This window comes from Diplotaxodon limnothrissa, linkage group LG3 (assembly GCF_057381915.1).
Source record: "Diplotaxodon limnothrissa isolate DT_005_m linkage group LG3, D_limnothrissa_male_GT1.1, whole genome shotgun sequence".
NCBI lineage: Eukaryota > Metazoa > Chordata > Actinopteri > Cichliformes > Cichlidae > Diplotaxodon > Diplotaxodon limnothrissa.
The window spans coordinates 49,908,296-49,922,879 of record NC_140598.1 but is presented as its reverse complement, the minus strand read 5'-3'; the positions used below and the strand labels follow the sequence as shown (position 1 = coordinate 49,922,879).

At 40.4% G+C, this 14,584-nt stretch overlaps 3 protein-coding genes across 3 annotated transcripts; 2 read left to right on the top strand and 1 right to left on the bottom strand.

The window, feature by feature from the left end:
• Positions 1-604: 604 nt before the first annotated feature.
• cideb (cell death inducing DFFA like effector b) lies at positions 605-5,112 on the top strand. Its single transcript, XM_085350823.1, has 5 exons — positions 605-730; positions 1,313-1,427; positions 2,070-2,228; positions 2,318-2,508; positions 3,610-5,112. The coding sequence occupies exons 1-5, from the start codon at positions 705-707 to the stop codon at positions 3,749-3,751; spliced, it is 633 nt and encodes a 210-aa protein (XP_085206949.1). The 5' UTR covers positions 605-704; the 3' UTR covers positions 3,752-5,112.
• Positions 4,906-6,512, bottom strand: homezb (homeobox and leucine zipper encoding b). The gene is made up of 2 exons (XM_085350822.1): positions 6,481-6,512; positions 4,906-6,310 (listed from the first exon to the last, which is right to left on the bottom strand). Exons 1-2 carry the CDS (start codon positions 6,510-6,512, stop codon positions 4,906-4,908), a joined length of 1,437 nt encoding a protein of 478 aa, XP_085206948.1.
• A 4,847-nt stretch (positions 6,513-11,359) lies between these two features.
• On the top strand, positions 11,360-13,167 carry LOC146636429 (tripartite motif-containing protein 16-like). The gene has a single exon (XM_085350821.1). It carries the CDS (start codon positions 11,567-11,569, stop codon positions 13,130-13,132), a length of 1,566 nt encoding a protein of 521 aa, XP_085206947.1. The 5' UTR covers positions 11,360-11,566; the 3' UTR covers positions 13,133-13,167.
• The last annotated feature ends 1,417 nt before the right edge of the window (positions 13,168-14,584 follow it).

The following is a 14,584-nucleotide window of genomic DNA, read 5'->3' as shown; positions in this document are numbered from 1 at the left end:
CCACCACCATGTTTGACTGTTAGTATGAACTTGGAAGGTTCATACTGGTCCAAGTTTTCTCCTTTTGTGGAAAATCGCTCTCAGTATGGTTCACTGGAATCCCAAAGCCTTAGAAATAACTTTTCAAACCTTTCCATACAGACAGATGTCAGTTTGCTTCCCAGCTGTCCTTGAGTCTCTTTAGATCGTGGCATAATGTGTTACTTTTTGAGATCTTTTAGCCTACTTCACTTTGTCAGACAGGTTCTGTTTAAATGATTTATTGAACACCTTATGTCAGCCAAAAATTACAAAAAGATTACAACGCACTATAGTTATCTCCTACAACATAAAACAGTCTCCAGTATACAGGCTTACAGACCCAACAAAGCTAACACCATCTAATAATTCTTTAAAGAAAAAAAAAAGAGACTTCTTAAAAAACTGTTTATGTTCAGTTATAAAAACACAGGAAACAACCTCTGAATTATCAGCTGTAGATATCATTATTCTGCTTTTCAGATAAAAGAAGGCACGTCTGAGTCAAACACAATCAATATGAACTTTACCCTGTTCTGTTCTGTATCTGAATTATCACCAAGTCCCGGGGTAAAGTCCAGCAACTGGGTCAAACACAAGCAGCACGAACACTAATACAGTGTGTGACACCAAAACAGCCCCAAAAACATCAGGCTGAGAGACGAGAAGGGAAGAAACTAACCAGCATGGATACAACATCTTCATTCATCAAGTAAGTGACAAATGAGTTTTAACGTACCAGTTAGTACACTGCTGCTGTCTGCAGCTTGATACGATCGTAAAACAGGCATAAGTAACTTAATGATTCGACAGGTGTTCCCAAAAATGTACAGTACTGTGACTTATGTAAGACTGAGGTATGAAAAAAACTTTTTTCTCATTTCAGATTAAAATGTTTAAGAAAAACCGTAAAATAAAATAAAAGCAGGTAAAATCAGTGTGACAATGGAAGAGTGAAATTGAGAGGATGATTTAATGTAAATAAAAATACAGATGGTGCATAAAATAGAAATAACAATAAAAAAAGGAATGTATGTGAAAATGGTCTCTATCGCACAAGGATCAAACTCACATAACAGTTTGACTCATGTTAAGTACTTTGTGTAAATAACAAAACTAAAAACGGCTCAATGCAATTTAGTTGATAGATTTTGGGGTCATGTTCGGGTAATATCAGCTTGTTAATATAACCTACTGGGACACAAAACCAGCATCCTCTCAGATAAAAGTCAAACATTTGTTAAAGAGACCGTTCTATTATTTTCAAACCTTTTTTTGTCTCGTCTGTCCTCAGGTCTGTAACCAAGCGAGTGTGGTCCCCGACACAGAGACCTTTCAGAGTGTGCTGTCACAACAGGAACACCAGGAAAGGCATCACGGCCGGGACGCTGGAGGAGCTGAAGGAGAGGGTGAGAGTGACTGAGGAAAGGTTCTCAATAGGGTGAAAATATTTTCAGCCAAAAATGTCAAAATAAAATAGAAGATTAAGAAATCTATTAAATTTGAAAAAAGAGAAATAAGCTTTTAAAATTATAAAATTAATTAATAGGGCAAATGATTTCAATGTGGCAATAAAAGAGGATTAAATAATCTTTTAGAAGATAGTTCATTACCTTAAGGCCATGACATCATCTAAAAACATGATATCATAATCTATAATTTTTGTATAGGATCACATGAAGTCATTAGTCAAATATTCACTGCCTTTGCCTGCAGAATATAAGAGGGCCAAACTGCATTTCCAAACGCCAGCTGAATATCAGCTATGTGTACAACAGCTCCACCTAGAGGCTGATCAAATGCATTTTTTCTTGCCAATTGGGTGCCATAAAAACTGGTTTATTAACTGATGATCATGGTATTAACAAAGGCTAAGACTAAGTCCTTAAGATGGCATGGAAATGTTTCCATTCAAGTCCATATCATGTTGAATTATTATTTAATGCTAATAAATGATTAAGAATGAGGGTTTGTTTTTTTTACAGCTGGGAAGTAAATATCACTAATTCATATTCTCTGTATATGACTGCTTACTGTCCTCATACTGACAGGTATGCCAGGCGTTGCTGCTCTCGCTGTCTGCTGTGTCTCTGTCTCTGGTTTGTGAGGATGACGGTACAGAAGTCGACTCTGATGAGTTCCTCATGACCCTACCCGACAACGTCATGCTCATGGCCCTGGAGCCTGGACAGACGTGGAGATCACAACAGGTGGGTTTGACCGCAGAAGCTGTGTCTGGGTTTAGGGTGTGCTTTTTGTCTCTTGGTGACAATTTTCTAATCTCTCTGATGCCCCCCAGGGTGCAGTTGTGCCCAAAGCTCAAGACCACAACAAATCACGTACTGGGAGAGACATAGCCCGCGTCACCTTTGACCTTTACAGGATGAGCCCCAAAGATGTGTTTGGCTCATTGAATGTGCAGGCCACATTTCAAGGCCTGTACTCAGTGAGCGCTGACTTTCAGTGTCTTGGGCCCAAGAAAGTTCTCAGGTAAGCCAAGTGAAAAGGTTAGGAGGGTAATAAAGGTTCATTTGGATATGTAGTGCTGTGCAAGCTTTCAGTGGCAGAAGAAAAATTCAGTCTTTTAGCATCAATACAGACTTTAGTTTGCACTTAATAAAAATGAACAGACAGAACTTTAGTAGCAATAACTTTAACACGTCACATTGGACTCTATAAAACTTTGGTATACAGAGGAGTTCACAGTCAACTCACTGACTGTAAGACGCCCAAATCATCACCACCTCCACCACCGTGTTTCACAGTTGGTGTGAGGTGTGTTTGCTGATAGGCTGAGTTTGGTTTTCTTTAAATGTGGTGCTGTGCATCTCCACTTTGTTCTCATCTTAAAGGACATTGTTTCAGATGTTCTGTGGATTGTTCAGATGCAATTTTGGCTTGGGCATCAAGGCTTAGGCTCACAGACCTGTTCAGTCTTTTTCAAACTCCACTGTCATTAACTTTAATATTTGACATCATAACTCAGACCTGTAGAGTCTCAGCTGTAGCTACTGCGATTTTGCAGTTTCTCCGAGCATTGCATGACCTGACCCTGAGGTAAATTTGCTGGGATGTTGCATGGTGTTATCACACAGACCAGCAGACTGCCAGAACTTCTGATTCTCAGTTAACAAAATGCATTTGATCAGCAGCAGCACAATAATTCCTATGGAAGTAGTAAGGGTGCAGTAAGTTACCTGGTTTCCTGCCTGCTCTGGCTCCAGCCTGTGTTATGTACTTCAAATACATTTTAATAGTTAGGTGGAGTTCAGCTGATCCACACGATAAATTTTATTACACAAATTTGCTTTGATTTTTCTGATATTTCTTGATTTTATACTCCCAGATTAGTACCTCAAATAATAACAGTATAACATCTGAATAAAAGGACACTAAAGAAATACTTGTGTATAAGTCTGTTTTCTACAGATTTTGGATTATTTAACTTTAAACTTTAAAAGAGGATAAGAGAAATAGCAGCTGTCACTCACAGCCAGCTATTAAAAGCTTAACGATCACATTAGATGTTTCTGGTTCAGGCTGAAGAATCTGCACTGACCTTTAATCCTGATAACACTGTGCTGTTCCCAGAGAAGTGCTGCGTGTGGCCTCCACCCTTCTTCAGGCTGCTGGACACCTGCTTCTCACGTCTGCCACCATGATCCGCCGCATCATCGAAGGCGCAGAGCTCTGGCAGCCGCAGAGGGCGGAGTACGCAGCCAGATGGAACTGAGATGGACCCGTTTACATGCAACCTAAAGTAATGAGGTCTTTTGTGTGACTGCTGGACCTGTTTGAGAGCCTCTTAATTTACTCTAACCCTTCAGTACCTACAGTATTGGAAAATTATGTTTTACCTCCTTAAGAAGAGGAAAAAGAAAGCACCTTGTTAAGAGAAACATCTGCTGAGGTAGCATCTGTAAATATTAACTGTGATTGTATGAATAGATGTCGTATTTTTGTAATCATATTTCAGGTTTAAAACTGATTTTTAATACTTTTTGCCTCTAACAAAGCAAGATTTAGTAAGATAGCTGGCTAACTTGTGAAATATTACCCACTTAATATCTTTCACAGCAGGGCCAGACCAGTAAAACTCCTGCACTGAGGTTTAACTGCACATTTAATCCTGGACATAGTATGTTATTATAATAAAAATAAGCGCTCTTTGGGTTTAAATTGTAAGAAATAAAAGTGTAAAATAACAGAAACTTCTGGTAGCTCATTTTCTAGACTGTCTTTAAGTATAAAACTGAACCTAACCTAAATAGCAGAAAATGAAAGAAATGTACACAGTGGGGAAAAAATAACTTCTCTGTCATTTAGCTATTAATTACTTTGGTTTAGTATGAATGACCTGCAGAGCTCTTAGTAGGAAAACATGTAAAATTTAGTGAAAAGCCCAAAATCGACACTCTCCTTCACAGTTTCAGTCCAGGACTGAAGTCTTTATTGGGCCGATTCTTTGCCCCGGGCCTTATGTTTGACACCACTGTTTTAAAGTGTCCAGTGTTGGTGTAATTTAGTGTGGATTACATGCTGAAACATGTGTCTTCTTTCAAACATCCCTGTGTTTTCTGTCCGCACTGAGGAATAATTTGTGTTTTGCTGTAACTAATCAGCTGAGTCCTGCTGGAAGAGCAATAAAAGTGCTTTTATTAAGACAGTGAAAACAGCTGCACAGCATAAACAGACTAAAACTGCACCTAGAATCCGAATGAGGATCTTTTGAACACACTAACTAAAACAGCAGGAAAAACATGGAATCAGGGGGTCTGTCTAACATGGGAACTTGATAAACAAGTTGACAACTGCCTGAAGAACAGATGAACTAAAAAACGATCCAGCTGTGTTTTTATATGAGCCATAAGAGCTGTTGTGCTATTTCTACTCTGGAGGGATCTTCACATTTTTCTCCTCGCTGTAGCCTTTGTTCCCTTCGAGCATCATAATCCAGGAGTTAATGCTATTGGGCAACTTTACTTTAGTCATCGCGTTCATGTACTGCTGATACATGATGTTGCCCAGTACCCGATGGTGCTCCTCCTCATTCATCCAACGAGGCCTCCCTCTCTTAATGAAATAGCGCATGTCGGCGAACCACTGAATGACCGCCAAGCGTGGCACACCGACCAGCCTTGCCAGCCGGCTGTACTGCTCCTTGTCTGGGTACTGGCATTGCAGGAACGCCATCTTCATCATTGCCAGCTGGGCCGGCGTCTTGCAGTGGAGCCGAGTAGTAGGTGTAGGCTCTGCGGAAGAGGGGGTGTTTTTCACTTCGATGAGGGCCTTTAGTTTGTCAATATCTGTGATGAAAACGCTGTGGTCCGGCTCTGCTTGCAGATCTGCACCCTCGATTTCTTTTTTCTCCCTGAAGTCGCCGTCTATGGTAGAGCAGGGATCGCCGGCTCTCTGCAGCAGACGTGTCTGGTTGTCAGGCGCTGGAGATGCATCAGAAGTTTGGTTTTCAGCCTGGGGGCCGAGCAGAGAGCTGGGAGCCGGAGGTGCATTACTCTCCTCTTGCATGCAACTTTTGATCACTCTTGGTTTTTTTCTTTTTCTGCCACGACGCTTGGGGCATTTTTCTCCCCCACTTTCCACTTTATCCATCATCTCCTCCTTATCACGCTTCATGATCTTCTTTCCCATCTGGTCTGTTGCTGTTGTCTTTTTTCGTTTTTGCGTGCTGCTTTTTTTCTCCTTCACTGGTTGCTCCTTCATGTCTCTCTTCAACTGCTCATTAACATTTGCGCTGTCTCCTCTCACTCCTCTTCCCTTTGCATTCCCACCAGTTGCTTTCACTTTTCTCTTCTCTCTTCCGTCCTCCATTATTTCTCTCTCCGTCCCGCCTTGAAGCTCCTTCTTTTCCTGACTTGAGTTGAACTTCCTTTGGACCTCACGGATGTCTTCATAGTCCCAGCTGATGCCGTAGCGGAGCCTCTGTGCCATGAACCACGCCTTCACCTGGTCTGGGTGCAGGTGGCAACTCTCTGCCAGTTCGGCGGTCTGTCTGTGTGTTAGGTAGGGAAACCTGTCAAAGGCCTCGTCCAGCTCCGCAGCGCCGTGTATCTGTGAGTCGATCTGGTGCGAATGCACCCACACAAGCTTCCTACTCTCAGAGATCAAGGGGAAACACACCACACTTCTCTGGTTCATGCCGTTAGCCATGGGGGTAGGGCTCATGTCTGAGAAAGCTGGAGTCTCTTCACGAGTGCCAGGTGGTTTCTGACCGAGTCCGAGGAGCTCTTCATCAGCAAAGTGCCTCATCTTACTCATCTGTCGTGATGCACTCCTGAAAACAGCAGACAGAAACATGTACAACTAAATAAAATACTCTAAGGTCAAAATTACTGAGCAGGATTTTCCCAGTGCCTGTGATGAAGTATTTGATTTCTTAGATATTTGATTTGTTTATCGTGCACTTCCGGTAAGTAGCAGCCAGGTGCTGATAATCAAATGCACCTGATTAATGAGGTATCAGCAGGCGTGAGCATGTCTATAAAAGCAGAAGTTTTGGCAGTTTAATGGTCTGGAGCATTCAGATGTGTGTTAACATAAAGACTCAATCTTCCCAGGAGAGGGCGTCCCAGCAAATTCACAACAGGATCAGACCATGCAATCTTCAGAGACACTGCAAAAAAACCAAAGAGCTCCATCTCAGGCTCTACAGGTCTCAGTTAGCACGATTAATGTTCATGACATTATTATTAGAAAAAAAACTGAAAAAGTATGGCTTGTTAGAAAGGGTTAAGGGACAAAACTCTTCTGTCTAGAGCAGGGGTGGGCAATTCCAGGCTTCGAGGGCCAGTGTCCTGCAGGTTTTAGATCGCACCTTGGGTTAACACACCTGAATCACATGATTAGTTCATTACCAGGCCTCTGGAGAACTTCAGGACATGTCGAGGAGCTAATTTAGCCATTTAAATCAGCTGTGTTGGTTCAAGGACGCACCTAAAACCTGCAGGGACACTAGCCCTCGAGGCCTGCTCACTCCTGGTCTAGAATGAACATGGCAGCAGATCTGAACAAAACCAGAACACAAGCAACGAGGAATATCCCAAAATTTCTCCACAGCTATGTGAGAAACTGATAAGATACAGAAGACGGATAGATAGATCCCTCGGGTAGGTTCCTCCAGGAAAATGTCTATTGCACAGTATTTTGACTATTGTCAGTCTATTGCACAGTGATTAGTTCTTAAGATGAATAGTCCAATATCTTTATTTACATTATGAACGGGCATTATAAGGTGTTATAGATAAAATTTTAAATTTTTAAAAATGACCTGCTTTGCAAGCATCCTTATAACTGTGCATTATTGTATGTAGTCTGTTTCACATTATAATCAATCCAGTCCTTTTGGCCACTTAAATGTCTTGATATTAGTGTTATATTATATTTCTTGCAGTTTTTTATACCAGATTTTTGATGTCAATGAGACATTTTGCCCACATAAACAAAAGATATATAAAAGTGACTTTGCCAAAGAGTGGCTGCAACTTCTACATGCTGGCAGGTCTTTTCTTACTCGCTTACATAATGGCTTTTGATCATTCATTAGAGACACATTTGATAGATGATAGGTCCACAAAAGTTTAATATCAGAAATCACTTTTTGGCAGATGATCACCATTTTCACCATGGCGCTGCTAAAGTTGTTTCACAAACTTAATGGTGCTGTGTAATTTATAACAGCTGGTTATTTTATATATTTTTTAAAATATTAATTATAAAATTAACTCATACCTGGAGCTCAATTTAATCCCCTAAGTTAGTAGTACCTCAATAAGAGTAAGACATAAGACGTAAGAGTAAGAACTGAACATATTAAATACTCTAAATGTTAATTTTAATCCTTTTGGTTTCAGTGATTTAATGCCCAAGAAAGTAAGGTTACACCCAAACTGATTCCTGTTAATTACGTATTACTTTAATTAATTAAATATTACTTATTGTTTAATACTTTTAGCTAATTAACTAAACAAAGTCTAGCTAACTTAGCTAGCTAACTTTAGCTGGCTACACTTTGATGTTAGCTTGTTATATTCTGACCGGGACTGACCTCTCTAACCCGGTTATGAGTAACACACAGTGATGTTAAAAAGTACTGGTTACCTTCACTGTTCACCCCGTTGCTTTATCGGAGCACTGCTGCCTGTTTGTTAGCACTAGCGGTACGTTTAAGGCTAACTTCGGTGCACAGGTGTAGTTAGCTTAATAAAAGTATTTCCTGGGTTTGCCTTGCATTCATAAAACTTTGGCGCCCGCCAACCTTGAGAAACAACGTCAGCTCCTGTCTGATGTTCCCTTTGAAAACTGTCCGAAATATACAATAAAAAGGCGAAAAAATAATTTACAAATTCTTCCCCGAAGTCACTGGTCACATCATTAGGAACACATTGTTATTTGGCTCATGACAGAGGTTATATATGAAATGTGATAGACTTGCATTCACTTTACATATAAGGTACATCTGGGGTGCTGACCATTTTCAATCTCCCAAATGAAATGTTCTTAAATCATTTTTTTTCCGATTTTAATTTATTAAATGAGAAAACAAAACAAAATTAATTTTTGTCTCGATGACACCCCACAAAGATTTTGAGCCAGAAATACACCTGGTTTTAATAAATATCCCATTTAAAAATATTAACTGGGACAGAAAGAAGGCAGGAAAACTGGGAGAAAAATTGCAGTAAATGGTCCCATATTCAGTCCTCTGCAACAACCTTATGGCACATGGTTTACCTGTTCAGCCAGGTAGGCTATGCTAGGAATTTCTTTTTTTAATACAGTTTTAAGAAATGATATGAAGTAACTGCCCTTGTGGCCTAACCCTGGCCACAAAGGTCAATCATTTCTTAGCTGACATACGTTTTATTTAGGTGTGGTGTTTATACTTGTAACTGTGTATTTATTTTGCCTGTGTTAAACAATTTCATATTTTTTGACAGATTTTTTTTATGGGAGTGTGAACATATAGGATTAGGTTGCTACGATAAGAATTTATAGCTGACACTGGGTTATTTCTGAGTAAAGTATACCGGTGAGGACGGAGTGCAGCTCAAACTATCACATCACACTGGGGTATGCACACTGATCAAAGCTTTTTAATTTCTGAATCTTTGGAAACAAGACCAATTCCTGTCAAAATCTTCTTTCTTCTAAAACATGTCTGACAACATACAAACAAAAAGGAGAAGAACAGATCCACAAACTATCCTCTGTGACATGTGTGCAGAGGACAGGAAACCAGCAAAGAAGACGTGCATGAAGTGTGAGATCTCCATGTGTGTCCAGCACCTCCAGCCTTTACCACCACTTGAAAAGGTGTTGTGGAACTTTGATGTCTCCTCACTCTTCTTCTACTGCAGAACCAGACAGCACCAGAGGGATGAAATAATAACTATTGAGATGAGCCTGAACAACAAGGAACTGACTCCATTTGTACGACTGGGAAAGGAAAATGTCCAAAACACGACCCAGAGGCAAGAATGGAAGTGCTCATGTGGGAAAGTTTACTACAGGGATGGTAATGGATACAGAAATAATATGTCCCGCTTTTCTTCCCAGGCTAATTGTTCTTGTGGAAAAATGATTGGTGGTCCATGTGTCACAGAAATGGTTTGTAAACTCTGTTAGTTCAAACTCTGCTGATCATTTAGTCATTTTCTGTCCCTGTATGAATATCAGTGTAACTGACTGTCTTTCACATTCATAAACTGTGAAGACATTGTGCTGCTTCAGTGATTAACTTGTTGTGCGATGTATCACATATGAAAGTAATGTAAATTAAAAAAGTAAAACAATTTTGTTTTTTTGTTAATTAAAATATTCTTAGCTCCAGTGTTTGCTTTAAATGTAGCAACAAATTCTTTTAGTTTGAACCGTTTCTACTTTATTTCACCTGCAAGTTGAAGACGTGTGTCTCCATCTGCTGGTGGTGCTCTCACATTGTTCACACAGCTCTTCGGTCTTATTATCGACAACAAAGAAACAGCTGTTGTTTTATACAATGTAAATGATCTGATAAATAATAAAGTGAGTATACTTTTAATATATGCAATGCTTTACATATCTGAGTAACTGAAGCGAGAACATTGTATTTTCATTTGTGTTAATTGGACAAAAGAAAGTTACTGAATTTGCCAGTTTATTAAGTACACCTTTGTCAGTATAAAAGTAAAGCAAATCAATCTGCATTCTATTGGTTTTAATTAGTTTGAATATTGAAAACTGAAAAGACTGAGAGACCAGGCTGCAAAATACTACGGGTCTTATATAAGGACACAAAAACTGATAAGATTTTGTCTCATTAGATAAGAGCAGGCTCATTGTTCTACAGTAACTTGGAGGCACATACAGGGAACTATTGTTCTGCCATAAAGGTTTATAATCTACAGGCAGGGCGGTCAGTTTCCAACAATCTGATAAATACAGTTGTTCAGTGCTGACAGGAATCCTGCCTCAAACATAAATAATCACCAGGTATTGTGACTTTACATTAAAAATGTTTTTCCTCTTTGTTCTACATGATAGAAAATAAGGGCAGCTGAACGCCAGTGAATGAATGTCATCCATAAGCTACATTATGGTAAATTAACAGTATTTTAATGTCAGCACAACAATGGAAAAATTGCTCTGTGGATTTCGTAATTCCATGTAAGTCCATGTCTTTTCTACCCTAAAAGTGTGTTTGCCAATCAAACTCTGATCATTTTTTCTAACACGTCCATATTTCTGCAGTTAAACTTGCCTGACTCTGCCTGTTCGCTATTTGTTTTAGCAGTGCAAAGTGCAAACTAACTTCCAGATGATCCAAACTGTTGTATGGTGCTACTGGATTTATAAATAACTGAGAGACCAGGCTAGAAAACACTTCTGTTCATTGAACTGGAGTCAAACAAAGAGCAGCAGAGATTCTTTAAGGACTGAATGACATTCAACAAATCAAATCAGGAGATCCAGATTTAAATAAACATCTAAAAACACCGGCCGATCCACAAGCTGTTCTGTGTGAAAGAGGAAAGAAAACCAGCAAAGAAGACCTGTATGAAGTGTGAGAACTCCAGTATCCTCTTTGTTTCATTTAATGATGATGCTTATTTTGGAGCTAAATGAAGATGTGGTTCTGTACAAACATATGAAGTGAGAAAATGTGAATATTAAATAGCTCCTAAAATCAATCTTGTGCTAATTATAACTGGCTTATTGCTGCCTGGATTTTATAGATTGCTTATTCAGTGTTTTAAAATTTTGAGTGTTTCCTGTCAATCTTGGAGGAAATTAAACTGAATTGCAAACATTATAAAACAGCTGCAGTCACATTTGTCTGACTCCACCCCTTCAGTGTGGAGTTTTCAGGGAATTGAAAGTGTGGTGCAGCGCTCCTGAGCAGACTAAGCAGGTTGATCAGAAACAGGCAAGAAAAGAGCAAAACTCAGGAGTTCATCAAATTCCAATTTTTTTCTAAAAGAGAGTTGACAAGGACTTTATTCAACACTGAATTATACTCAACAAATCTAAGGAGGACTTCCTGCTGGAAAACATGTCTGACAACATACAAACAAAAAGGAGAGGAACAGATCCACAAACTGTTCTCTGTGACATGTGTGCAGAGGACAGGAAACCAGCAAAGAAGACGTGCATGAAGTGTGAGATCTCCATGTGTGTCCAGCACCTCCAGGCCCACCTGACCACACCTGTGTTACTGCAGACTCATCCTCTGACTGAACCCATGGATTTATGTGGGAACACCAAATGTCCTCAGCACGGCAAGCTCCTGGAGTACTACTGCTTGGACGACATGACCTGTGTGTGTGTTTCCTGCGCCATTGAGGACCAGCACCGCCTACACAATATGAAGACCTTCTCCACAGCCCACAAAGAGCTCCTGGAGAAGCTGAAAGCTGAGCAGCTGATCTTACAGGAGAAAACAGATGATGAGAATGTGAGTCTGGAAAAGTGGGAGAAGAGTGAAAGAGGGAAGCTGGGTCGCTGCAGTGTGCGTCTGATTGAGGCTGTGACTAAGCTGCGTGACATCTCTCTGACCAGCGTCCAGAGCTCAGTCTCTGCTCGTATGGTGTCCCTGAAAACCAGCAAGAGCAGCCTGGAAGCAGCACAGAAGGAGAAGGACACCTTCAGTTTCCTGCAGATGTATTCTCAGGTGCAGCAGGATGTGGAGAAGGCCAAAGCTGTGGATCTGAGAAAAGGGCTGGAGCCGGGCAGCCATCGGGACAAACTGGTTGAGGAGATAAGACAGAATGGGGGGAAGATGGTGAAGCAAGCGTCTCAGTTCTGGGGATCATTGCTGACTCTGGTTGATCCTGAACACCACCAGGAGCTTGTTCCCACTGGTTCAGACCTGATCTTTGAGCCACAGTCTCTGGGTCCTGGCATGTTGCTGTCCAAAGACAACAGGAAGGTTTTCCACAACAGCTGGCTGGGACAGTGCTGTGCAACTCTTCTAATCTGTAGTACCAAGACAGCCAGCAGCTTTCAGAGGTGGGTGGTCAGTCTGTCCGAAGAGTCTGATTGGACGATTGGTTTATGTGATAAAATGTGTGCAAAGAACTTGAAGGATGGAGCTGTGTATGGACTGTGCTGGGAGGATAAGCAGCTCAGCAGCCTCACAACAAAGAGAAATGAAGGTTTTCAATCATCCACTTCACAAGGTTTGAAGGTGCAAAATACTGGCACAGCCAGAACTGGGACCCAACTCGTGACAACCTCTGCATCAATCACATATCAGGGGGAGAATGGAGAAGAGCCTGTACCACAACCTGAAAAGGTGGAGGTGTTGTGGAACTTTACTGCCTCCACGCTGTCCTTCTTGAGAAGAACTGGACAGCACCAGAGAGAAGAAATAATCACAATGAAGCTCAAAGTAAGCATCAACAACTGGGACCTGGTCCCATTTGTCCAACTGGGAAAGCAAAATATCCACAGCACGACCCAGCAGCAGCAGCAGTGGAAGTGTTCATGTGGGAAAGGATACTACTGGGATGGTAACAGGTACCGGGACAATAGTTCTGGCTCCTATTACCAGGGTTGTTGTTCCTGTGGAAAAGTTCTCGGTCCACACATCACAGAGATGGTTTGTGAACTTTACTGAGTGGTGGGATTTTGTTTTTTGTTTTTCTGTCACTGAATGAGTATAAACTTAACTGATTGGTTTTAAGTTGTTGTTAAATGCATTTATTGTGATGCATTGTGAGGATTTTCATTTATTGCTGTGATTATATTCTGCGATTTCAATCTTATGTAGCTATTTTAAAGTGCTTTGTCTCCATCTGCTGGTACTTCCAACAGCAGCAGATACCACCAGCTACTGCTTCACAGCTGGGGTAGTCGACATGTTTTTGTATCAAAGTAATCTTTCGGCATACTTCAAATAGATTCCCAAACATCCTCTAGGGCCTGTTTACAGACTTTATCTAGCACACAGCAGGCACTTTGGCTAATCTTGTCTTTTCATACTGGATCGTGTGCATTTATGTCTGGGCGGGTCTGATGGGAGGAGATTAATATTCACGTAAGTAACACGTTTAGTTTCATGTGTACACACTGTAAATGATCTAATCAATAATAAAGTCACTGGAGTTTAAGGATGTGGAATGTTTTTATTGACTAGATGAAATATAAAAACTGCCTTTTTTTAATCTTCACTCAAATATGACAAAGAAAAACAACAGTTTACATAAGAACACTTTGAAATGAACTGTGTGAAACTAAATCCTGTTAAATACTCACACTGAAGGCTTCTGAAGCTAACATGAAGGAATCAGTTTATTTAAAGACTACAATCATTACAGTAAATCCACTTGAAGGTCTCGCTTGTAAAAGGAAACATAAACTAACTTTGGTATTGATCAGGAGCAGCTGAACCAGGTAAGATAAAAGCACAAATAGATTCAATAATATCTGTACTGTAAGTTCAGCACTACATTTACATACATAAATAATTTAAGACATTTGCTATAACTTCATATGTTGATAAAATAAAAAAATAAAATAAAAAAAGCTTTCAGGATGATCTCAGCACAGTGTTCAGGAATTTGCACTGGAATGATGAGAGAGCAGGGATGCAGAGGTAGCCTGCATCTTCCCACCTGGAAACAAACTGAGCCCTGAAATATTCAGAGTGTGATGAGACCCAGAGTCTGTGTGCTGGAAAATACTTCTGTTATAGAGAGTGAAACAACCAGAGCTGCACTGACACATGCACAGTGAGTCTTTAGCGTACAAGGAGCCTCCCTCAGACTGTTGTGACTGTTGTAACAAATCATTCCCTGGCTGGGACCACATGGCCATTTAGGTTTGACAGCATTTCTAGTGGAGAGCAGCAGGTAGCTTGAGCATGAACTGAGGCTGTAGTTTAAGGAAGGCCTCAGAGAAGGGTGTGCATGGAGGTGTGGTCCCTCTCCTGAGATTAGATTAATGATCTAAAATTAATCATACACATTTGCAGGTGTCTGTTCAATGTTGACGCTTATTTGCAGCAAAATGAATATGTGGTGCTAGCTGTGGAAAACTGTGGATACATATAGATGGAGAAAATGTTACT